The 26721-nt window shown below is 42.6% G+C and overlaps 1 protein-coding gene across 5 annotated transcripts in view; it reads right to left on the bottom strand.

The window, feature by feature from the left end:
* Window positions 1–26721, bottom strand: part of RBMS1 (RNA binding motif single stranded interacting protein 1) — a 367960-nt gene that overhangs the window by 91781 nt on the left and 249458 nt on the right. For all 5 annotated transcript variants that reach the window (XM_044302601.1, XM_044302600.1, XM_044302603.1 and 2 more), the window contains exon 2: window positions 5735–5910. In XM_044302601.1, the coding sequence (XP_044158536.1) occupies window positions 5735–5910 (176 nt within the window). The remainder of the gene's footprint in view (window positions 1–5734; window positions 5911–26721) is intronic.

Below are 26721 nucleotides of genomic sequence, written 5' to 3'. Positions count from 1 at the left end.
ACGTGGAATACAGATGGTATACGATGGGCAAGAAATGGACACACGGACCAAACAGGGAACCCTCATGGACATTTTCATGGATGAAGCACTATCCATCTTGACATCACTGGATGTCATCACAGAAACGGATGTGTGAAAGGGGGGACTCCATTGGTTCAGAACATGCCGGATTATCAGAATTTTACTGCACAAAGAAAAAAATAAAATCAACACTTGAGGCTACTAATAATTGGGTGTGTACTTTATTTCTGACAAACAAAGCAATTAAGTTGGCGCCACACTACTTAATATTAATGTGCAGGAAAAGCAGGTTCTCCTGTGCAGCACCAGTTTATACCAAGAGATTTGGCACTTCTAATTAATGTATATTACAGCATAATTTTCTCCTGCCAAGCCAGTGGTTCCCACACTTCAAAAAGCAAAGTTAGACCAGCACCCCCAAACAGGGCGAAATAAAGTACAGGTGCACGCTACTACAGCTGCACACTATGGGGGACATTTATCATCTCCCTATTATTTTCATTACACCAGTTTTTTGGTACAAATAAAGCCAGAATTTTACAGCAGCTCTGAGCCATCGTAGGATTCTGTTTAGGCACACAAACTACAGGAGCATGCGCCTAATTTAGGACTAGGCGTGTGCCTCATGATAACTTAGGCGCATCCGATATCAATTTCTGCACCGGTCTTTATAAAATCTCCCCCTATATGCAGCAGCACACTGCTCCATGCAAACACCAGAAACATGGATAAATCTGAATTGCATTACTGCTATTGATCAAAACTGTGTCGTACCTGTCTACCAGCGACAAAGTGGCTTCCGATGGGCCGATATATCGCAAAAAAATGTGCACAAAGAGCTTCTAATTTTCATACAGTAAGTATAGCAGTAGTGCATTTCAGATTTATCCTGATTACCACATTTCGTCAATCCAACTTTTAGGGTATCTGCATATATTTTGGATTACACGCGTGTTTTCTGCACAGAATTTTCATGCAGAAAAACCCGCAGGATAATACAGTACCAGCGAATGAGATCTAACAGATTTTCTTCTGTGAGGAAATTGACATGTCAATCTGCAACACGTTGTTTGTGTGATTTTTGTGCAGATTTTACCCTTTGCAATGCAAGGGTGAGAGGGTAAGATCTGCGGCAAATCCGAAGACTACTTGCATTTTCTGTTTGCAAACTTGCACCCTGTTTGTAAGTACCCATAAAGTACAATGAAACGTGGCATCTACCCGTATCAGAGAGTTATTTCTTTTAGCTGGTTTAGCAAGTTCCTTTAAGTAAAATTTAAAGCTTAACTTGAGTTTGAATTACTAGCGAGCTCCACTATAACCTGCTTAAAGGGGTTGTCCGGGTTCAGAGCATTTTTTGGAGATTCGGTAATGTACCAGGATTTCCATAGGGACTGCTAGAATGAGGCTTCCACCCAGCAGGGAGCCTGGTGATGTCACCGGCACTAATGGGCGGGCTTTAGCACTGCCCTAGCCTGTAAAACCGCTAGAGCAGCGCTAAAACCCACCCATCAGAATCGGTGACGTCACCAGGAACACTGCTGGACGGAAGCCTCCACCTAGCAGCGTGCCATTGTAAAGAAAAAAGCCCTTGTCCTTGCAGGGCAAGGGAGAGCATCGGAGCATGAAATGCACTGATGCTCATATCAGGGGGACGGAGGGGTGAAGATGGGGATATGTCCGGGTTCAGCTCTGAACCCAGACACCCCTTTAATATTAAGAAATTTTGCTCTGGGAAAATTAGGAGTATACAAAGAAAAGGAAAAAGGGATCGCCCAGTACTCCTTTAAAGGGGTTATCCCATGAAAAAAATTTTTTACTGTTGAAGTATACCTAAACTTTCAACTAAACATTATTAAAACCTTTTCTAAATGTGATAAAAAGAAATTTTGTAATATACTTTTTTCTTTTTTTGTGTAATAGGCACCAGACGTTCAGATGCCTCCACTCTGTTCCAATCCTGTACTGATGTGGTATATTATACATCGGCACAGGCTTTGAGCACTGCGTGCACAGCTTGCTTCCTGCTCCTGCCTGTGCTCGGTACGCTACAGCCTGGAATAGCAGGTTTTACATTTAAAGTTCCTCTTTGCATGCCCTGTCCTAAAGTACATGAATACATTGTATATAACTTAGATTGTGAGCCCCATTGGGGTCAGCCTGGTGCTAATGTCTGTAAAGCGCTGCGGAATATAGCAGAACTATACAAGTGCTTAAAATAAATAAATAAAAATAATAACGAAAATTCCAAATTTTCTTCAGTTTTGGGGTCAGATCAATTTAAGGGGCTTACCAGGCTGCTGATACTGATGACCTATCCCCAGGGTAGGTCATTAATATCTGATCGGTGAGGGTCTGACAGTCCGCACTCCCACGATCAGCTGTTCCCTGCAGCCTCCAATGCTCCAACTAGCATTTTGAATGGCACAGGAAGCACAGCTCCGTTTAAAGTGTAGTGGCCGTGTCGGGTTACTGCAGCTCAGCTCCTATTTACTTCAATGGTAGCTGAGCTGCAGTAATCCGGCACGGCCACTACACTGGAGCTGTGCTTCCTGTACCATTCAAAGTGCCAATACCAATGTTGAAGGCTGCAGGGAATATCTGATCGGTGGGGGAGTGGGGTGTCGGACCCTCACTGATCAGATATTAATGACCTATTCTGAGGATGGGTCATCAATATCAGGAGCCTTTAATGTTGAAAAAGGTAGTCATAAAAGCAATAAAAATGACAATATCAGAGTGATTTTTCATAAAGAAATACTTTTTTACGGTCTTTTCTTAAAATGACACTATTATCCTACTGATGACTTTGTACCTTTACAAACGGAAGGGGGGGAGGGGGGGGGGAATTGAGTTAATTGACTGTTTGATTAAACAGTCACAGAGAGGATTTGCCTTGTGCTCGTATATTACGGACCTGACTGTATCGGCCATAATTTGAGAAAACTAATTTTCTTTTATTGTCATTTTAGTCCACTGTGGATTTATTGCTTGCTTTAGTGAAGTGCTGTAGAGGGGGCAGCACAAGGGTTTTCTGTCCCTTTAATCACAAGGTCTTATGACGTGGTAATTAATAATGAAAATTATCATTGTAACAGCGATGGAAAGAAAGAAAAAATAATAATTTGCAAACGTTAGCAAGGATATAACATCGTATTTATCTGTCTAGACAAACTGCAAGGTCACCCACTCTAGACGGTCTATGAGATCATTTTTCATTACTGCCAATCTCTTCAGACACTGGATCATGGAAAACAGAGCTTAAATTCTACGATATTTAGTAAATTTGGTAAAAAGACATGGGAAGACTTTTGCAATCTGTATTATAAAGCAGTAGCTATGCAACACAGGTGTCTGTGGGGTTTACAATGTTTCCTCGCAGCCCTGTGGCAGGTGCCCTGGGTTCTGATTGAACATGGGCAACATCTCTTTATATAGCACCACCATATGTGTTAGCACCTTTCAGAAAGTTATCACATTCATAGTTTCTGCCCCCAACAATAAAAGCAAACTCCTTCCCGAAAGCAGGCCATACACTTTAGACAGACATCCACCCAAACCCCCCACTAAATATGTTCTAAATGGGGTGAGGGGAGGCTTATATTCCCTAAGAACCAAAGGACTGGGCATGTTGAAATCCAAAAGCCCAACCTTTCTCTCTGACATCTCCTCTTTGGGGGGACAGTCAGGTGGGACGTTAGGTGGTGAAATCATCAGGTTTGGACAACATTAGTCTAATGTGTATGGCCGAATATAGGCCTCATGTACAAACACACACTAGAGTATATCAAGCTATAAAGTACTAAGGGCACATACTATAGCCATAGAACAGAAACTCTCACACAAGCCCAAGCAGTACGTAAAGTATTTTAGGTGCATGACATCACCAGACTTGGAATAAAACAAAAACATTCATACACACAAATGTGGAAGAACATGTGCTCTGTAAGTCTGGGCGAGGGTCTACAGCCCAGGTAAACATGAGCCAACCTCTGAGTCATTAACGTCACAGAATATCTTTCCAGAACTGACAGACTGGGAAAAAAAATGATTCACACATAAACTAAAACCTGGTGTAGGCATGAGGTTCACATTAACACTGGATGTGCTACATAACGTGGCCATAGTACACCTAACCAGAGCAAAAATTTAATTTTTTCCCCCATGATAACATGATAACTGGCAAGGAGAATGTTAGGATACCACAAGACAAGTAGATACTGCCATTTACAATAGTCCATGAAACTGGCACCATGGGCAAAGACTCAAGTTCAACACTATTGTATAGCTTCTGCTGGCATAAATGTATTGTTCTACAAAAGGTGGACAACACCAATAATGCCATCATTTTCTTCGGCAAGAGTTGGGGAGGGGCAGCTGCCTGTGACACTTTTGATGTTACTTATCTTGCAGGAAAGTCACAGGAAAAAAAAGAAAAAAAGTTGTGTTGAGCTCCAGAGCTCCTCTAGCCATAAAGGCAAGCATACGTCCACGCATCCCTCTACTTCAACCTCTTTAAAGAGGACCTGTCATGTTCTCCAACAATGGCTGTTGTCATTACCCATCTGTAGCCGCTGCCCCGGATTGTTTTCCCTAGACTACCCTGTTCCTGAGCAACCAATTCCTTTAGTTACAACTCCCAATATGCTACTGAGGCCATGTACTGTCAAAGGGGCAATCTTTATGGCTAATTTTAAATGGGAAGTGCACCAGAGCATTCTGGCGAAACCAACAAATTTATTGGACAGTGTCACACTGTTCAGGCCCTGTTTCATACGTTGCACAATCGGTGCTGTGCATGGCCTCATTAGCATATCTGGTGCTAAAATTACCGGCACAAATTGCTCAGGAAAGGGGGTGGGGCTTGAAAAATTAAAAAGAAAAAGAAAAAGAAAAAAAAAAGTGTCAGAATGTGTGGGACACCAGCTATTGCCAGGTAATGGCTCTCTTTGATGTTTGAAGACATGACAGGTCTTCTTTAGAGCTATGTTTGGTTCTCTTTAAAGGGGGTTCTGCACTGTCATTTAACTGATGATCTATCCTCTGGAGAGGGTCCCGGGTGTCGGACCCCTGCCGATCAGAAGCTGATGATCTATCCAGAGTATAGATCATCAGTTAAATAAAAGTGCAGAACCCGTTTAAGGCTATATTCTCACCCTTGAAACTGAAGGCATCATACAATGAAAACAACCAGTCACAGTTGGACCCTGTTACAACTGTGGACAACGGATTCTGTCATGGTGACCATCATTTTGACACTAAAGACTCATTTAGACTGCCCAATTGTCAAGTAGATTACCGGGAACAAGCATTTGTAGGAATTTCTGTTCCAGAGAAGCCGCCCGTGTAAAGGTGCCACAGATTACCAGATGAACAAGCAAAATGCTTGCAAATTCATCTTTCGTGCAGTCGATCCCCTCCACTGTATTGGGGGTGGGGGGTGGGGGGGTGAGCGATAGCAACTCCTCCACTAAGGAGCAGGCAATTGTCAGGAAGGAACGCTTCCTTCCCAACAATTGTCTGTTCATCAGGGCAGTGTAAATGCTCCTTAAGCATCGAAACCCAATAAATTTTACTTTTGCAAAAATTGAAACCCAATGAGAACAACTTAACATCTATGAGCAACTTTACAACGTCATTAAGCCGACCACGTAAAGTGGCTTTCATTCTGATACACAGATCTAAGCAGATGATAACATGAAGGCATACTTACGGTTGGCAGAGCTTGACTAGGTCCTGGTCTGTGGTGTTTGGAAGGAGTCCTCTAATATACAGGTTAGTTTTGCTTAACTGATCCCAACCAGAACTGCTACTGCTACTACTGCTGTTGTGGTTGCTGGTCGTGCTTGGACTTGGAGGAGCCATGGGGTGAGCAGGCACAATGGGTTGCTGAAAAAAATAAAAACAAAAAATACATTATATATTATAAAATCGACAAAGTCATTTTATTAAATTAACTATCTGCTTTTAGTCCCAAATGAAAAGACTGAAATGTCCCGAATACTTAGTATCTGCATCTTGCTCACAATATATATCACTTGAAATTACAGGTTGGCTTTTAATTTCTTTGATCTCATGTATTCTTGGTATCCTTGATGGTTATTCTCATTATCTTTAGCAACATGGGATGATTAAAAGAAACCGAAAGCTGATCACAAGCGCTGCTGGGATTATAGAGTACGGCAATATGACCATTCAAATGTGAAGGGAATACAACAAAGTCAGGTGCAATACTGTACAAATAACCAGGAGTGCATCCGACGGTCAAGCACAAAAGAAGAGAAGACATTTCTAATAGTGGGAATTCATATAAATCAAAAAGAAGGGGAGGACTAATGATGTAAGATAATGATGTAAGACTGGATTGAAATTGGCATCAACACACAGGATACAACAAACATTATGCCGCACTGCCAACCCATACTGGGCCTTAAAGCGGTTGTGACCCCCATTAAATGTTATTTTAAATATAATTCCCCATGAAAAATGAATTACTTTTGTAATTTGCTTTGTTACAAAAATGCTCTAGTTGTGAGAGATTCTCTATACTTTGTCATAACGTCTCCGCCTGGTGTTTAATCCATATAGTAACGTGCACATCCACCTACTGAGGTGGTCGCAAGTGCACACGCCCCATGAGAAAGGAGGCACCCCCTAAGCTGTGATATGGAGAGAGCTGCAGTAGAAAGGACATGCCCCCTGAGCTGAGAGCCTGAAGAGAATCTAGCAGAGAAACTGGAGCCAAGAATTTGAGGGACTCATGGATCCATGTGATCATGTATATTTGTTTATTTATTAGACTATTATGTCCCATTTTCATTTCTGTGTGTCAATTGTGCCATTACCCCTTTAAGCACTGCTTTGCACAAATTAGCTCACTCAATGAGGCCTTGATTTGATGGCTTTAGATAATTCCAAGTGACTGCAATGATACGTGAACTTCTGGGCAGAAACCGCAACAATGGCAAGTTGCCCCATCTTCTGCGACAACTTCGAATGGTAAAGCCGTCGGCTACGACATGACATATGCGGCTGGGACTGTGAAGTTTTAACATGGTCATGATTATATGCTCTCACCATCTAGAAGTATAAATGGGTTGCGAGGATAAGAGGAGAAGTTTGAGTGAGTCATGTACCATTTTTAGGAGATGAGATGTAGAAAATGATATACGATCAGCTATATAACATGACATGTATGAAAAAAAAACACTGCAAACCACTCTATAAAAGCAATGCCCTTCTCACAGCTAAACAGGGGGCATTCATTTTAATGGCTCCCAAATACAGAAATATCTTGCAATGGTTGCTGGGAAATGAGGAGAGGATCTCAGTTCAAGAGCTAGATGCGGAGGGTCCTTCATTAGACCAGACAATGTCATAGATACAAGGCGAGGACTACGCAGAGAGAAGAAAAGGCTCGTAAATGGAAATTAATTCTAAGACAGACTTCTGAAAGCCTGCATCATAGATACTAAGTCATTACTAACGTGACCGCGAAGCAAAACCACTGCCAAGTAGGCTACTGGAAGCTGGTCATGAAGAATGTGGCTATAAAATATGCAGTAGATTATATATTTTTTTATTGAGTAGAGAAAGGCTGGAGATAATTCTAGAGGTTAGGTATCTAATGTACTCAAGATGGTGCCTAATGTATGTGCTTTTCATTCAGTAAGTGGGCCCTTAACAGAACCTACTGGTCAAGATGGGGTCCTTGGCAGAGGCTATTTAATGGATACCATAAATAAAATTGAAATTTTTCAGGTCTAATGAGATGATGGGACTACAACGGCAAAGCCACCTTCATGCTACGAGAAGCTAAATAGACAACCGTATCATACTCTACTGACCTAAATGTCAATGGTCTACCTACCACAGTTAAGTTAGAAGATAAAATTAGAACATTGAAGACCACTACTATATGAATGGAACAAATCAACCAAATCCTCTAGTTCCTGATCAGTCTTCAGTCCAATGCAAACCAAAGAGCCACAAGCTTTCAAAATGTGTCAAATCCTACCAGTGACTAAACTATTCTGTACAAAAGACCCCATTCTGTAAAGCAGTGATGAACAGAGAAAGGTCATATTTTTGACCAACAACCCAATATCTCTTCTCCAATATATACACGGAGGTGAGGAATCCAAACAAAATTGCTTGAAAAGTTTATTGTAGACAATTACCGACCACCCAGACAGAAGCATCTTCTGATACTATCACACAGCACATTCTTGACCTAAGGGCGACTTCACAATGCAGTTTGCAGTGTACGTTTAAGGTATATACAGAGCTCCCTCAAGTTACAATATTAATTGGTTCTAGGTTGACCATTGTATTTTTAAACAATTTTAAACTTGAGTAACCAGTTCCAAAGCCCCAAAATGTCATCCAAGATAAGAGAAAATTAAGATTTAAGAAAAATAAGCAGATAACTAAAACTAAGTTCACAGGTCAGTTATTTGGTTAGCCAAAAAACTCATAGTGAAGCCTACTCAGAGATCAGGTGTAATGTAAGGACCTGCACCTGTTCTGTGTTTTTGACCCACACCTGGTTTAGGCTCACAATAGCTGATGGAAATAATTGACCAAATAACTGAAGTGTGAACTCAGCCTCAAGGTCACTTTACACGGGACAACAGAGAAGCAGATGGTCATGAAGGAAGCGTTCCTTCCTGACAATCTGCTGCTCGCTGGTGGAGGAGACCACTGTATTTACATGGCCTTGACTGGTTGGATCTGAATCTCAGGCATTGTATGTTTAGTCTAGTTTCAACTTACGATGGGTAGGAAGAGACCACTGTATGTTGAAAATATTGTATCCTGAGGGAGCACTGTATATGGTTTTCTGATGTCATAGGCATACAGTGGCATACTAAGTATAACTCATTATTGGATGCTTCTGTGTAGAATACTATTCTATACAGAAAAAAGTTATCTTGTACTGGAGCGAAGCAGACCAAATGACACTCTTTCAGCCTCCACTGGGTGAAGGTGGTTCTTTGGATACATTTGATCTATATGCCTGGAGTTATCCCTCTACCTGGTAAGCATCAGAACGGGAGCAGTGAGGGAAAACGGATTGCGAGTATCTCAAAAAATTTTTTATACTACTCTGAGCGATTTCTAGACATTTATGGACAACCCCTTTAAGACCTCTTAGAAGATTACATCTGCATGTTTACAACAGCTGGAAGGGGAACCTGACATTATATTCAACATGGCTAAACATGCCAAAGGATTATCAAATCGGAGAACCCCTATTAATCCGTCAAGGACTGTGCAGAGAGGCATCTCCAAGGGAAAAGAGAATGTCTCGCTAGTGGCTTTTTAACAATCCTATTTTCTAAAACCCTATTAGAACATTTTGAGAAGTGATCCCTCAATCCAGCGCTCCATCAATTAGCTGGAGTGCACAGTGGTGACAAAAAAACATATAGGTACCATGTAATAATGCCGTATTATCCCAGTTTTCACTTGCTACTAGGTTCGCAACAGGTTAACGGGTGATCACTGAGGTTCAGAGCAACCAGGCAATTTGTGATCTGCTAACAAAACAATTATTATCCAACGTGAACACCTTTCACACCACAATCACCATCCAATAATTTGTATTTATTCATAGTATTAATTTAATTATTTCTTAAAGGGATGTTCCAAGATTCTGATATTGATGGTCTATCCTCAATATTAAATCGATGACCGTTGACTCCGGGCATACCTGCCGATCAGCTGTTTGAAGAGGCCACAGCGATCCACGTCCTTGGCGAGTAACGTCACATTCTTTGGCCATGTGGCCTAGGCAAAGCTCAGCCCCATTCAAGTGAATGGGGCCGAGTTGCAACACCAAGCACGTCTGCTATCCGATGGAAAGAGCTTTGCTTGGTAAGCTACGAGGAGACAGCAGCACCCACCTGCGGCCTGCTCAAACAGCTGATCGTCAGGGATCCTGGGTGTCGGACCCTGCCGATCGGATATTGATGGCCTATCCTGACTCTCGGAAAACTTTCAATACTCTTCCAGTCATATGCCTCTCATGAGTAGGATTCATTCAAACATGAAGATAAAACAAGACTTCTGGATTGCCTCCAGCTGCAGACCAGCTGACAATTATGATGATCCCAACAAATTAGACTTTTCTGAGAAACATAAATGTCAAAGCAAGGTCTAAGCAGATAAAACTGAAGGAAATGGATTGGAATCGTACCATGCAAGTACATAGCGGCAACAGAAACGGAATATACATCATAAAATCCTTTATATATAAACCAGTGGGTGCTGGTGAACAGGGGAAGGAAATATAATTACATGCCAAATGTGAAGAATTTCTCTTCAATTAACTCATTGGCGTCAGTCTGTGATTTAGCAAGACCGGGGAGAGGTCATTGAACTTTCTCCTGGATCTTTTTTTTCAGCTTCTGATTTTACATTCATATAACCAAAATGAGATGTTCTAGCCAAGTAAAGGTTCTTGGAAATAGATATGTCTTAAAACAGGAGGCACCAAAAGAGACAGTTATGACTAACGCTTGACCACATGCATATGGCGGCACGCCGACTCCCTACGGTTCCATATCTCAGGACCGTAAGCACAGGTGATGTTTTACGGCTCCTTACAATATTCCTGAAATAGTCTGGTAGAAACAAAACAAAGGTTGACCAAACACTTCTTGGTATAGAACATGTATTTGAATATCCGCCAAAACCTGCTGCAAAAAAACAAGAGCAATGTTCAGAATACTATCACACGTTTCAAACCTCAAAATTCTTAGTCACTGCATGACGTTTTGCAATAGCTTGAAGAATATAGGGATTTATTCCCCCCTTTCAAATCCTTCCATTTTTTGCTGACTGAGGGGGCGAGACGGGCACAGCTCATGGTTCTGGTATCCTACTGCCATTAGAGCAGTGGGGGAGGCGACTTCTGCAGCCAGTTGCCTTACGGAAAGACAAAGGTTTGTGAGAAGGTAAGGGCACCCTTTGCTTTCTCTTTCCCGCTTTTTCTTCCTCTCCCCTTGCCAATGCCAAAGGAAATGATTGCATTAATAGTATTTTTTTTTCAATTTTTTACATATGTTTTTAAGTGTCTGCTTTTACGTGGTTTTTGTTCAAGTATAAAAAAAGAAAAAGTTGAATCTTTTTTAGTTTATAAACAAAACAATATCTGACCAAGAATAGACCTCACCGGTGCTGATCCTTCTAATGATCAAAAGGATCATATTCAGATAGACACAGAGCACCCGCCGTGACGAGGGCGATCCCCTCAGGAACACAAGCCCAATGCAAATGCCCCAACACTAGCCCCGGCTTACAGGCCGTTAGCATTGGGGCTGTATTTCATCAACAGGTTGTCTGACCAATTTCTGTCACACCAGACCAACCAATACTGGGGGGTGTACAACAAAAGATGTGTGTGTGTAAACAGCCATCTGACCAATGATTGGCCAGAAAATCTGTCAGTGTAATACAGCCCTGAGGATGCTCTGTGACTAGGTTAATCAGGGCCAGATTAGCATCCCCCCTTAGGGCATAATAGGGTGAGTTTCAGCCTACTTGCTTTAACCCCTACAGACCCAGTCAGAATCCCTGGAACACAAGGTGTGGTAGGAAAATACCAGTTTGATTCCTTATCTGCAGGAGGTGGGCGTTTTGTGCTTTTAGGGTCCATTAACACATCCGTAGTGTATTGTGGATCCACAATACACCCGGCCGGCGGCCGGCGGCCGGCACCCCCCCCCCCCCCCCCATAGAACTGCCTATTCTTGTTTGCAATTGCAGACGGGGCCGTGGCACGGAAATGCAGATGCGGACAGCACACTGTGTGCTATCTGCATCTTTTCTGTCCCCATAGAGAATTAACGGATGCGCACCCATTTGAGGAATGGAGCCTTAAGGTGCTATATAGGATCCTTTGATCATTAGAGGGATCGGCACTAGCGAGTCAATTTTTGTCAAAAATAGTTTTATTTCTAAGCCATTTTAATAGAGTGTACACCCATATTAGAGCACTGGTGCCTGTACAATGTCTATTTTTGCATCAGGTTTAGGGGTAGCCAGTTTTTTGGGACAATTGATACCAACTTGGCTTTGGCTGGGGGGGTCTAGCTTCATTACCCAGTGTGCACCACCGCGACAAATTAGGAGCATCTTGTGACGTACATTTACGTTGTCTAAATATTACAGTGTTAGACCTCGTTCACACTTCAGAGTCTGGTCAGTGATTTGTGAGCCAATACCATGTGCGGGTCAAAAACCACAGAACAGGTGCAGATCTTTCCCTTATACCTCATGTCTGTGGAGTCTCCACTTCTGGTTTTGGCTCACAAATCACTGACCAAACACTGAAGTGTGAACGAGGCCTTAGTAAACAAAGCCGTTGTTGTGATGCAGAAATCTTAAATTCTTATAACAAGTCTATTACTATTTTTCTTACAATTCTCAGGCATGAAAATAAAAAATCTAATGAGATGAAAGAAAAGCAGTAAAAAAACACGACTGATAAAACTATAATCCCTATAGAAATTGAATAGGAGCGTTAGAACATTACACAGCGTGTGTTAACCTTCATCACAAACACAATCAGGAGGAGTTTTTTGTTCTGCAGTTATCTGCCGGTTATACGAACGGTAATTACCAGAAAACACAAAGCAGAACAAGTCACTGAATTCTACAACCAGGCCTCCCGGACTACAGAGGATTGCAAGCACAACATGGTGAGCCCCGAGGGGTGACATGACTGCCTGGGGCTCTGCCATTTTTAGGAATAGCTTTCCATGTATAATGCGGCTCAGTCGGGTTATTATGGGAATCCTTGTTGAACATGATGAACTAGGACGGCTTCTCCTCACGTTTTTTTTCTCCCTCGTATGCATTCAGAGTTGTCTAGAATTTTACTTGACATGACATACAGCAAAAGGCTAGAGAAAGCTGGGGCTGTGAATGACAGCTGCACCCTGCCGCAGAAATGTCACGATACTGATAGACAGAATTTCCAACCTTCAGAAGTCCCTTAGGTTACTTTCACACTGGCGTTTTCGCTTTCCGTTTGTGAGATCTGTTCAGAGCTCTCACAAGCGGTCCAAAACGGATCAGTTTCGCCCTAATGCATTCTGAATGGAGAAGGATCACTGGCGGATCCAGGAAGGGGGGGGGGGGAGCAACAGGGGAAGTGGGGGGCGGCGGGGGGAGCTGCTCAGAAGTGGGGGGCGGCGGGGGGAGCTGCTCAGAAGTGGGGGGCGGCGGCCGCAGGGCACAGGGAGATAAGCGCTTCCATTGTGGAAGCGTTCATTTCCATAGTCATCTAGATCGCCGTCCTCAGCGATCGCTCCGTACAGTATTATAATGTATTGGCTCCGATGAGCCTGAAGTCATCACTTCGAAGTCTCACGAGACTTCGCATAATAACTTCAGAAATTGATTTATATTGTAAAAAAACATTGGAACTGAACCAGAGTTCGGTAAATGTTTTGTTTTACAGTATAAATCAATTTCTGAAGTTATCATGCGAAGTCTGATAAGATAAAAAAAGAATGACAGTTACACTTTAAACTCAACTGTTAGGCAATTAACAAATAAAATAAAAATCTGCTCTTAGGCTACTTTCACACTTGCGGCAGTGTGATCCGGCGGGCAGTTCCGTCGTCGGAACTGGCCGCCGGATCCACCGATCTGCTGCTGACTGAAAGCATTTGTGAGACGGATCCGGATGCGGATCCGTCTCACAAATGCATTGCAAGGACGTCTCTCCGCTTGTCATGCGGATCCGGCGCTAATAAATTCCTATGGGAAAAAATGCCGGATCTGGCGTTCAGGCATGTCTTCAGTTTTTTTCGCCGGAGTCTTTTGCCTGATCAGTCAAAACGACTGAACTGAAGACATCCTGATGCAAACTGAACGGATTACTCTCCATTCAGAATGCATGGGGATATGCCTGATCAGTTATTTTCCGGTATAGAGCCCCTGTGACGGAACTCTATGCCGGAAAAGAAAAACGCAAGTGTGAAAGTACCCTAAGTCGTAGCAGTTTGCATTAATTATATGTTTAAGATCAAAAAAGTCACCTACAGGAAAAACAAAAAAACTAAAAAAAAAAAACTACAGAAATGAATGATTTTCTGCAGACTCACTGTCCTCTACACATAAAGCTTCTTTTCTATTGATTTCAATCTTGAGGCTAAAGATACATCATGTGCTTCCAGTCTACTTGACCTGTGTCCAGAATCAAAAGTAACATGCACAGGATCTAACAACAGAGATCATGGAACACTAGACATCCATTTGCAAACATTTTCATGTAAAACTAGAATGTCTTCTAATCTGGGGGGAAAAAAATGAACACAGGATATGCGTCTACATCAAGCATCGTCCCCACCCTAGGAATCTGATAACGTGGATGTTCTGTTTCCTTGTCCAAAAGCTATTCTACTCTACTAAAAGCTAGATAAATGGGAAGAGCACAAAGACCTCATCTCAATGATGGTTATGCAGGGCCAGGGAAAACATCAGTAGGTCAGTCGGCTACAAATAAAAAAAAGGCCAGTAATGCCTTTGCATTGGACGTACCTGTATAAAACCGACTCTTCTAATGTAGTAGTCATCATCTTTACAGCTTTATGTGGGAGTGTTGAAGGTGTATATCACAACTCTATAAGATGTCAAGGCGTGTTCTTAGGCGTGTGTCGTATAAAATATGTCAGATGTCAGGCTCATCCATAGATACCTCAGAGTCATTTTTAACCATAAAATTAGACCATGACTAAACGCCTGAATCTATCTGCTGAGGACCAACCCATTTCTGGGCCGGAGCATTAAGGGTGTCCTCATACGTGGTAGAAAATTCCGCCAGAAAATACGCCATGTAATTATCTTCTAGTGCTGAAAAGTGTTCAAGTGTTCGCGGCACTGTGTTCAACCCCAAAATTAACATTCCGCAGTGTAAATAATGATGCGTCGCATATTTTTTGAAGCTCAATGTCTCCATTCTTTTTCGTGGGAAATGTAATCTGCATCCTAACCCCTATGTAAAAATGAGCATTAAAAAGCCATACTTTTATCTAAAAAAATTAATCTGCACATGGGTATTTTCTGGCAGATTTTTCCACCACGTGTGAAGACACCTTAAGGCCACAATATATTGTGAAACTACTTGCTTATCAAGAGAAAAATGGGTGTATGTGCCCTGTATACAAGGAATTCATTTGTTTATAAGAGCACTAAATTACACCTAAATCACGACGGTATCGGTATGTAAATGGTCTGAGAACTTCCAAGGACTAGAGGTATGCAACAAACTGAGCTCAAAAGCATCCAGAGTCAGTATCCTATAGGAGAAAGAATCCGTTATAATCGTCACCAATTCACCCCATAGGTATGATGGAAGATGACAAAAGGTTCAAACCATAAATTATGGTAAACTGCGTTTAAAAACAGGGATTACATATACACATGGTACTGTAGATCACATATATACATAGACATTCCTGACATTCAGTCCATGTTATATAACAGCACAGTATAAAAACACAAAACCTATAGGAGGAGATTTATCAAGACTGGCACTTTCTGCACTGGTCTTGATACCCCCTGCGTTGCCAGAGGATGCGCTAAATTTATGATGAAGTGCAGGCCTCGTCATAAATTAGGCATATCCTCCGACATTCCGTGCGCTTAAACAGAAATCTACGACAGCTCTGAGCTGCCCTAGATTTCTGGCTTCATTTGCATCAGAAAACTGAAGATAAAGTAGTCTTGTCTGTTGGCCATGCCCCTTTCCCACTCTTGCCAAACACCTTTTGGAAAGGTGGGGAGGGTGGGGTAAAAAGAGACCATGCAACCTTTTTATTTTAATCAAAAAGTTGCATTTAAAAAGTCACAAACACGCAGCTTCTGACTAGTGTTGAGCGAATTTCAGGGAAAATTAGATTCGCCATGAAGCCCTATTTCCTTGTGTTTCGTGGTAGCGAATCAATTTTCCCTGAATGGCAATAAAAATAAAAAAATAAATCATACTTATCTCAACCGTTTGAGCGCGAAGAGAAGAGCTGCTGCCACCTTGATTGAAGATCTTGCACAAAATCCCGTGTCTGGTGCTGTATGACGTCACCACGCCCGGCGCGCGAGATTTCGCACTAGATCTTCAAATCAACATGACGGCAGCCGGCTCTTCGCGATCAAATGTGCAAGGTAAGTATGATTTTTATTTATGTATTTTTAATTTTATTTTACACTGTATTATTGCTGTCAAATGCCGCGATCAGCTATGAACGCGGCATCTGATGGGTACAATGACTGGTGCAGTGCAATCGCCGCTCCCTGTCATTGCACCCACTACTTACAAAGAAATGTGCTTCGTGCGGCCCCCACGTTTTCCCCAAGGCATGGGCTACAGTATGTTGAACATTCTTGCTCTGATGGCTTAGATAGGAAAACTATTGATCAGTGATGAACCATCGCCATCAATCTTTGTCAGATCTGAACTAGCAATTATCTATAATAAAATGCTGATGATCTAATTATCACAGTCTGGGTGACACACTCTTTTGTGTATATTAAAAGAGATTCCATTCTTTGACGACACCAGAGTCATCGCAAAAGAACATTTCTCCGGAGTCCAAGAGAAGAAAAACATGAAAGGATATAGACTAATGCAAAAGAGATGGCGTATGACATGTTCTTCAACAAAAGGAGCAGGACTTAAAATGAGGGCGACGGAAAAAATAAATAAATAAATAAATAAATAAATATCTCGATTGACAATCTTTCAAAACATTTTCAACGTCTACGGAAGAAGGATACATCATTCTTCAATAAATCACAGCGTTGTGCTACAGGAAGCACTGGCTTCATATATGTAAAAAAATAACAATTAAGTAGAAAATTAATTGAAAATTTAGTAATTTAAAAAGCAACAATAGTAACAGTATAATAAATGCCCGTATGCATAATAAGCAATCACCAGCCAACAAACATGATAAAAAGGCAATTATACCTAGAGGTTCCTATAAAATTAGACAATAAAAACCTAATCATCCTAATTCTAGACCAATATATTTCAGTCTGGACCAGATATCTAACAAAGGGCAGATAAAACACTCAATCCTCATTCTCAACCATTGCTTCCCCGGAATAGGTTACATCAAAGGTGGGCGTATGATTGACAGCATGATGGTCTGATCATAAAGCATCTGTTCTCCGTTAACAAGGTCCTAGTTTGGCAATAATGAGAACCACCTTCAATGCCAGGGCTTTGTTACAGCATTCAACCAGACTAAAATCGTTTCTGCAAGTGAAATTATTTCCGAGAATTTTTATTTTTTTCTCTGAGTCACTTCCATTGAGAGAATCATGGGCGTCACAGGACCAAATTACTTAGTCTGAAAATTACAGCACACAATTAGGCACACAATTAGAACAGTCTATGCTCATTTTTTTTCCTCTCACAAGAAATGTAGATGCATATACAATGATAATTGGTAATACATAATGTTTGGTTACTGACTCCTGAGCAGGAAGAGTGGGATAAATGGGACATACATTTAGGAAATACAGCAGGACCTGGATCAGAACTGCCCTGAAACCAAATCAATAACACAATAGCCGAATTCAAATTATAGAAAAAGTGTCCCATCTGAAAGTTACCCCCTTTTTTTTTTTACATTAAAGGGGTTGTGCCAAGTTTCAAGTTATCCTTTAACCACAGGATTGGGGATAACTAACTGAATCGGTGGGGATCTGACAGCTGGGACTCCCACCGATCCCGAGAAGAGGGGCCCTGATGGAGTGCAGGCTGAGCATGCACCCTGCTGCTTCATCCATTCTCTATGGAACTGGCGGAAACTGATGAGCACTAAATTGAAAACTTGTCGCAACCCCTTTAAAAGGGGTTCTCTGGATAGGTCATCAATATGAGATCGGTGGGGGTCCGACACCTGGCAGCCCCACCAATCAGCTGTGTGAAGGGAAGGTGTACACAGTGTGCATGTGCCATCTCCCTGCTTGCGAGCCTTCCGTTCACACAGCTGATCAACAAGGGGTGCCGAGTGTTGGACCCCCACCGATCGGATATTGATGACCTATCCTGAGGATAATTCAAAAAATAATCCCAGCAGACGTCTTATTTTTCAATCCATGATATTGTTTTATTCCACAGCAAAACTACAAGATGCGTTTCGGCCCGTCCAGCCTTCCTAAATTTTTTGAATTGTTTGATGGGGGTTGCCCCTTCCCGAGCAGCGTAACTAGACGACCGCGAGCGGTCTGGTTTGCTTTTGACTATCCTGAGGATAGGTCATCAATATTAAAAGCCCAGAGAACCCCTTTAAGTTTTTATGTTATATATTCTGACATTTTACAGTTTCTACATTGACCACTAGACCTCAAAACAGGCTGGCATTTCCTGTTCTGTAAAGAGTCACTTTTCAGCAGTCAGTTCATCATCATCAGAGGCAGGATCACAATAACAATATTTCCAATAGTTGATGGTCACAGCTTACCTCCTCACCCTCTCTGCACAGAGACCTATGCACAGAGCATGACCACAACACTCTACAAGGTTCCTATGGTCCATGAGGCTATTGTAAAGCATCTCCCTAAATGCTGTTAACAGCAGCTCAGGCAAGATGGTCACCACCATAATTATGCACACAAAAAAAAAAAATATATATATTAAAAATATATTTAAGTATCTGATTTAAATTACTTTAAAAAATAAAAGGTGATCTATTTCCTTTCGGGACATTGAAAACTGTCGGTAATAGGACCCAGTAAGAATATGCAGTGCACACAAAGAGGGAAACTAACTAAAAAAATTTTAAAAATATAAATAAATAAAAATTGTGAAACAAATAAAAATTTTATTAGCATCTTTCTACTGCTTTCAAATGTATAGATATTACATACATTATATATACCGTATATATATAATATAACGGTACTATTACAGGTCGTCACGTTCAGGATGATAAGGAGAAGGTCATACAATGAAGATGAAAAAGTGGAACACAAAAAAAAAACAACGCGCTCCTGAAAAATGTAATTGACTGAAGCAAATCCTACCTACAGGGCCTATGAACAGTTCAGTTATCCTGCCTACACAAATGCTGGTAGTGGCCCTGAGAAGAGCTTGATTAATTCTCTCTTCAGATAAGCGGCTGCGGGTGAACAGGATTATGATCCCATTGATGTGTGGCCATGCCTTCCTCAACACTGTTTAGCCTTCAAACATACAATGGACAAAGGACAAATGACAACTTGTTTAAAAGGTCCGCAGAGATCAATGGGGAGATCAAACGCTAAGCTGGCACATCAATTAAGATTGATGGAAAAAAATTGCATTTCAGCAGATGGTCATGTTTTTACTAGTAAATAGGACTATAGAGCAAACACTAAAATTATGGATGTGACTTATGAACTGACACAACACAAAATGTATAAACTCCGCTGGAACCTCCCCAAAAAAAAATAAAAAATTGCACCCGTGGATACAACGTATAAAAAAAAAAAAATTTCCCCATCTTCCCACAATTCCATGCATTGCATTGAGCTACATCTGGCGTGGATCACTGAGGCTCCTGGTTCATGAATAGAATGCCAGACATACCAAACTGCCAGATTTACACACATACCAGAAAGGAAGGAGATACACAACAATGCAGATTTATACGTCAATCAGCATTTGTCAAGAGAATGGCAACTTAAACGAGGATCATTAAAGGGGTTTTCTGAGTGTTTAAGAAGTTAAAGGGAATCTGTCACTAAATACCTCTCAATTATCAAAGTCCCTAGGTGCAATGAAGGCGTTGCTATTGCACCTTGCACCCGGGAGGCATTGGTCACCACTTTGATGGACAGGGCCAGCCAGTAAAAATGTAATCACGCCTGGCCCTGAAGTCTTGCGCCTGTGTCTTCGCTTCAATGTTTAGCGCAGGCGCAGTATGAATTCTGTACTGCACCTGTGCCAAACATCGGCCGCGCTTCTGTACTGTGTCAAACACTAAAGCGAAGGCGGCCATGAGACAGTGGGTGCATGGCCTGTAGAACAGTGAGTAAATATGCTCAGAGGGGACTGGCGGAGCATTGGAGATGAGGTGGTGGGGGATTTAACAAGCGAGTAATGTTTGGGTAATTATAACATTTTAGAACATTCTTACAACTCTATAATGTCCCATTGCTTTATTATGAATTGCCGGCTACCAGTTGGGGGGGTCCTTGCCCAGTCTGACACTAGCATTACTGACTGCATAATGTGCAGGGACACACTCCTAACTGGTGACACCCATCTGGCCCTTTATTCATACTTTCTAGCAGGAATAATAAAGGAATGGAACATCTTAGACCCATGAGAAGAGATGCTCCAGGATTGTTACTACATGGGGGATATAAGTAGTTACTGAAACAGACAAGTCAGGAGAGGGGACAGGTGCTCTTTAAACTTTGTGCCAATGGCTTTTATTAAAATTAAATTAAAGCAGTACTGTTCTTTTGGTAATATGTCAACCAATCGGAACATACAGAACTTACCCAAATTTGGGTTCTGCAGTGGATACATGAATATTAATAAGCCTCACCCTCTGTGTGCCCACAGGTATCTGTCACAAGAGGCAGACACTTCCTGTTCTTCAGAGATCACTTCTCAGCTTTTTAGCAGTCATCTCATTATCCTCACAGACAGGATTACAATGACAGGTCACACCTTTATTATAAAGCTTGAAGCAAATAGCACAAGATCCACCATTGGCACAAGGTTATGGTCACAGTTCATCTCTTCTCTTTCCTCCGTACAGGTCACAGAGCATGCCCACGACACTCTGCCACAGAAGCCAAAGACTCATGTCCAGAGCACCGGTCCCATAATCTATGTGACTGCTGTAAAGCAAATCTCTGAATGCCGAGAGTACAGTAGCAGCTAAGCCAAGATGACGGCCTCATTATTATGAATCAGAAAATCAGAGAATAAAAAAATTATTATAGAAAAATATTATATGTTTCGCTAGTTGACACATTGCCTTTGAATATGGTGTTAAATAAGGGCTTCCAATATTTAAAAAGGGTAAATATACCTGTGGGTGACCTTTTAATGATCGTTTAGAGAAACCAGCGTCCCTGCCCTCTAAGTAAGCCCAGAGTGGGAATTTCCAGCTGAGCAAGTAAAATGCTTGTCGGAGGCTTTTTCAAGACATCAATATTCAGCAGAAGAGCTGAGAATTTTCTGAATGAGAACATTATGGGCATAAATAAAACTAAAATATATACTAGATCACTAAAATAAAAATTTTTTAAAACCATTTGGATAAATCCCTTCTGGGGATTTTAGGGGGTCTTTCCGAGACTTAAATACTGATGACCTACCCTAAAGATCATTGGTCGTCTAACCCCCAGGACCCCCACCGATCAGCAGTTTGAGAAGGCACTGGCGCTCTCAGTAGCGTCACTGCCTTCTCGCAGCTTTCCCTAGGCCAAATGACGAGACGTTCACTGGTCACATGTTCTAGCCGCAGCTCAGCCCCACTGGAGTGAATTGGGCTGAGCTTCAATACCAGTACAGCCCCTATACAATGTACGATGCTGTGCTTGGTGGGCAGGGAGAAGGCTGCGGCGCCCACAGGAGCAGCAGTGACTTTTCCAACAGAAGGTCATCAGTATTTAAGTCTCGGAAAACCCCTTTAAAGGCATTGCTATATCCCAAAAGAGTTTGATTAAAAAAAAAGAAAAAAAAATGCATTTTGGTCTCGGACAGGACCGATCAAGATGTGTATTGGTCCATAAAACAGTATAGGCGGTCTATCATTTGAACAGGCCATAATTGTTTGATTGGTGGGAGTCTGAGCCCCAAGACTCTGTTCAATCAGCAGAATGAATGGTGGCATTGGCGGCCCAACGGAGGACTAAGTACAGATGAAACTATCTTTCCTCCACAGCGTCGGAACACTCCAGGTTTTACTGCAAAGCCCAGTGAACCCTTTTAACATATAATAATTACACATTCCTTCAACAGAGCCCGGGATACTTCCACGTTTTCATTTCTGATCACCTGATCGGATCTTGCGTACACTCCAATTATCAAGAGTAGTGTTGAGCGAACTTGTGTTTTAAGTTCGGCGTCTAAAGTTCGGGATCAGGTTATCGAAGAATCCCGTTATTGATTCCGCTAGCCCGGACCAAGTTATGGTCCGTGGTAGCGGAATACATAACGCGATTCTTCGATAACCTGATCCCGAAGTTTAGACGCTGAACTTAAAACACAAGTTCGCTCAACGCTAATCAAGAGCGAGCATCAGTCTCATCAAAGATATCATACTTTAACCAGCGTGCCTGGCTTATGAAGGCATCCTCAAGTTAAAGGGATTCTGTCACCTCCCCTCAGCCAAAAAACGATTTAAAAGCAGCCATGCAGCACAGCTTACCTGGATTAGGCCTGCTGACTGAGGGAAGAGCGAGCATCGGACGTCACTGGGCTCGGCGCATGCTCAGTGACGAAGATGAAGCTGCCGCCCTCAGTCTCCTGATGATCGCACAGGCGCAGCCCTCAGTGGGTACTGCGCCTGTGCGAGACTTCGTTCGGCGTGAGGGAGGGGGAGGAGAGGGAGGGGAGGCTGTGGCAGGCTGGGGGCGGTGGTTAGACAGTACAAGGAAGGCGGGCTGGGCACTGAAAGAGGGGCGGTACTGGGCTCACTAGGAAGAAAAAAACGCCCCTCTGGGCACCTTCAGGACGCATTTCCTCATTGATCAAAGTCGTTTTTTGAAGTAACTGCTGGACGGATTTCAAGATAAAACAGCACAGCCTAATCCAGGTAAGCTGTGCTGCATGGCTGCTTTTAAATCGTTTTTTGGCTGAGGGGAGGTGACAGAATCCCTTTAAAGGCATGAGTCCTACTATTAGTCCTAAAACTATTGTGCCAAAAAATGTATTACACTATGGCACGCCATGTGTTTTTCTCACTCCTCCAGTACAGAAGCTCCAAGAGTGGACTCTCCATACAAACGAGACATTTGCCCATCATAGACCCCCCCCCTTTCTTCACAAAAGGAGGTGTCTTCAACAAATTGGAAAATCTTTGTATTAGGCACATTGCATGGACCAATTGCCTGATCTCACTGTTCGAAGTCTTAAATCAGGCCGTGTATGAGCCGCGTGAGAAAGGGCAACACTTGGCTTGAAGAGTAACGGCAGAAAAATCCCAACTTAATTGTTCTGAATATTGACCTCACGAACCTCCTATTCGCCAAGCTGGAAGGCAATATTAGCATGTGGTTGGCTCCAATTTATGATGCCATTCCAACCCATCCGTATCCTGCTCATACACTGCGAATATCAGAAACAGAACAAGTGCAGTGATGAACAAGATCTCCCTCAGACAGAGCATCTGGTTCTTTGGCAAGCGGCTGTGCTGGTGTCACAGTAATTGTTGACGGTTGTTTGTCATAGCATTAGGCCACAGATGGGCTTTCTGGCGGACTATATATCCGGGAATTTATTTCCTACTCGTTCAGTCATCATCAAAAAAAAAAAAAAAAAATGTAATTCTTATCATAGATCTGATCTGCAACAGAGGAACAAAAAGCTGCTGTTTTTGGTTAAGGTTCTGTTCCCACTAGCATTGTGGCTTCAAAGCCGAAAAAAACACCAATGGCGTGTAAGGGGGTTGGTTGGGGCCCCATCGAGGTTTCCATTATTTTGCGTGCAGTGCTTTTCTTGCTGTCCAAAGTGACGGCATCAGATGTGAACATAGCCTGAGATTGGTAGATGTTCCCATGAATTGTTCAAGATGGCCACTCAGAGTCCTTTATTGGGGCCCTCTGATCTCTATGATGTCCTTATGCCCCATGACAACAACCATTTTTACTCCAATATCCCATTTCTCCTAATGTCATTCACTGCAAGAGAGTGCAGGAAGCTGAGATATGAGGTCTTGTTGGGCGACTACAGGAATACTGCAGTCACAAGTTCTCTCTTACCCGCTAAGAAAATAATTCTCCTGCAGAGTTTAAAGGAATCCGTTATCAAACTTACGCTGACCTACCTGAGTGGACTGGTGGTGTTCGTGTGCGGAGTCTTAGTTAGGGGTCAGTATCTGTAATGTGTTGATGATATTGTGTTGCCTTCATGCTTTATGCATTTTATGTGGTGTACCTTATGTGACATCACTGATCTGGTAATGTGGTTTTGATGTATTTAGATATGAATTTTGATACCATTTGTTATTGAGCTTAAATTGTTTGGTTATACCAATGCTGACCATTAATATTGCACTTGCACTTTATTATTGTACACCGACCAACCACCATTGGTCCTTTTGGTTTTAAAGGTCTTGCGTTTTTGCCAATCACGTTTTTGTGAAATTTCCAATATAAATTATGTAATTATGCGATTACTTTATGTTCACATGCGTTTTGCTTACTGAGCGACCCATTAATCTTTTGTTGGTTTTCTCGGACTCTATAGAAAGCCTATGAGCACATCTCTTAATTGGTATCCTGCAGCGAGGGGAAAGAGCGCAGTATATGTTCGGAAGGAGTCTCAGCCCTCTCATGTCTCTATGACATAGCAAAAGTTTCATGAAAACTCAGCAACCTTTTAAAGAGGTATTCCCACCTAAGACAATGGGGGGCATATCGCTAGGATATGTCCCCATTGCCTGATAGCTAGGGGTTCCAATGCTGGAACCCACATCTATATCGAGAACGGAGAGGGAAAACTGGTGGCAGGAGGACCTGAGGTTTCCCAGGGTCTGGCCACCACACCAAGAGCTCTCCCCATAGAAGTGAATGGGAGCGCATCGTGCTTGTGCGGCCACCGGTTCCATTCATTTCTATGGGGCTGATCCAGTGCTCTGCTATTTTCAGCTGCCCCAAAGAAATGAATAGAGGGCCACAGCGCATGCATAGTGCGCCCTCCTTCACGTTGCCAGCTGCGTTTACGAGATGGGTGTGGGTCCCACCTCCTAGCCATATGCCCCCAATGTCCGAGATGGGAATACCCCTTTAACTAATGTACTATTCAGAACAAAATAAACAATGGTATGTTCACACGATTGAATTTTTAGGCTGATTTTCAAAATCGGAGCAGAATCCTTGCAAGTTTTTTTTATACGATTGGGAAATGTGTGTGTGTGTGTGTGTGTGTGAGGGAATTGCGATTGGGAAATGTGGGGGAGAGCTGCTTTCAATTAGGGAAGGTTGTTTAAAGGCATTTTTGGGACCTGATTTTGGAGGCACAAATGTGCCAAAATCATAGCCAAAAAACTCAGTGTGAACTGTTCCCTTAAAGAGAAATTGTCTTTGGTGCCCTGCCCATAAACAACCGGAGCGCAGCTTTCACATCGTATTCTGCTCTTACAAAATAAAGACTGGTCATAATATTGCTCAAAATAACATGGTATACCACATATAAACGTGATGCATTTTTCCTTTTTTTTGGGTAAATATCCCGTGCGAGCTGCCATTTCTATATTGCCGTTTGACTGCATATGTAAAAAGGGAAAACATAAAACAGCCGACAACATCATCTGTTATCAGAATACATGAAAACACCGAGAGCCAAGCTGAGAGACTAATTAGTGAGATTCGCCGGCGAGTGCCAATGGATCGCATCAGACGGAACAGATACATTGAGATAACAGCATGCCAGAAGTGTGGCAGTGGCGCAGACTAGGAGGACTGATCTGAGGTCCCTCATCGTGTAATATTTATTTCAGGTTACCTCTGGAAGACGGCAAGGCATGAAGTTCTGATACATACAAAAGCAGATTTCCATTTTTGGGTGTCTAAAAAAAATTATGCATAACGCGAACGCATATAATATGGACCTAACACCTTGTCCTCCACAGAGCTACTGTTCCAACCTCGGCTCAAGAAGGACTATAGGTATCTACGCTTACTTCAGTAGAATCACGGCGGGTCTGGATCTTGCAAACATGGACGTAAGACTCAAAGTATCTTACAAGGATAGACAATTTAGTGTGGACTTATGGATGAGAGTCAATAAGAACAGAATAAACGCTCAGCCAACCGCTGTCTATAATGGTGACCGCCTCAGTCAGTAATTGGGGCTGGCAGAGGAAGCAGGAGGAACAAGGGTGCACAGAGTGACTCGGAGCTGCCCTTGATGCACTTATCTGCTCATTTGCATATCGACTAAAAGTACTTTTTTTCCCCATAAAGATGCAACGGATCTCTAAGGGTGCCGTCACACGTTCAGGTTTCTTGAAGCCAAAAAGTTATTTCTGTCCTTAAAGGGGTTGTCCAGGTTCAGAACTGAACCCAGACATACCCAGAATTTCCCCCAGGCAGCTCCCCTGAGGCTAGCATCGGAGCATCTCATGCTAGATCGCGCAGGGCATGGGCTCTTTTGTTTATCATAACACACTGCCGGGCAGAAGCTTCTGCCCGGCAGTGTGTTCGGTGACATCACCAGCTCTGATGAGCGGGCTTTAGCGCTGCCCTAGCCGTTTTACTGGCTAGGGCAGCGCTAAAGCCCGCCCATCAGTGCTGGTGATGTCATCGGCCTACCTGGCAGCCCCATGGAGAGCCCCGGTACATCACCGGAACTCCTAAAAATGCCTTTGCCCTGCGCGATTTAGCGCAGGGCAAAGGAGAGCATCAGAACATGAACTGCTCCGATGCTCAAGTCAGGGCGGCTGCCGGGGTGAAAATGGAGGCATGTCCCGGTTCCGCTCTGAACCCGGACAACCCCTTTAATGCTTTATCTCC

The sequence above is a fragment of the Bufo gargarizans genome, chromosome 8 (assembly GCF_014858855.1).
Source record: "Bufo gargarizans isolate SCDJY-AF-19 chromosome 8, ASM1485885v1, whole genome shotgun sequence".
Taxonomy (NCBI): domain Eukaryota; kingdom Metazoa; phylum Chordata; class Amphibia; order Anura; family Bufonidae; genus Bufo; species Bufo gargarizans.
Note: the sequence above shows the minus strand (reverse complement) of the source record. Positions and strands in the feature narration are given on the sequence as shown.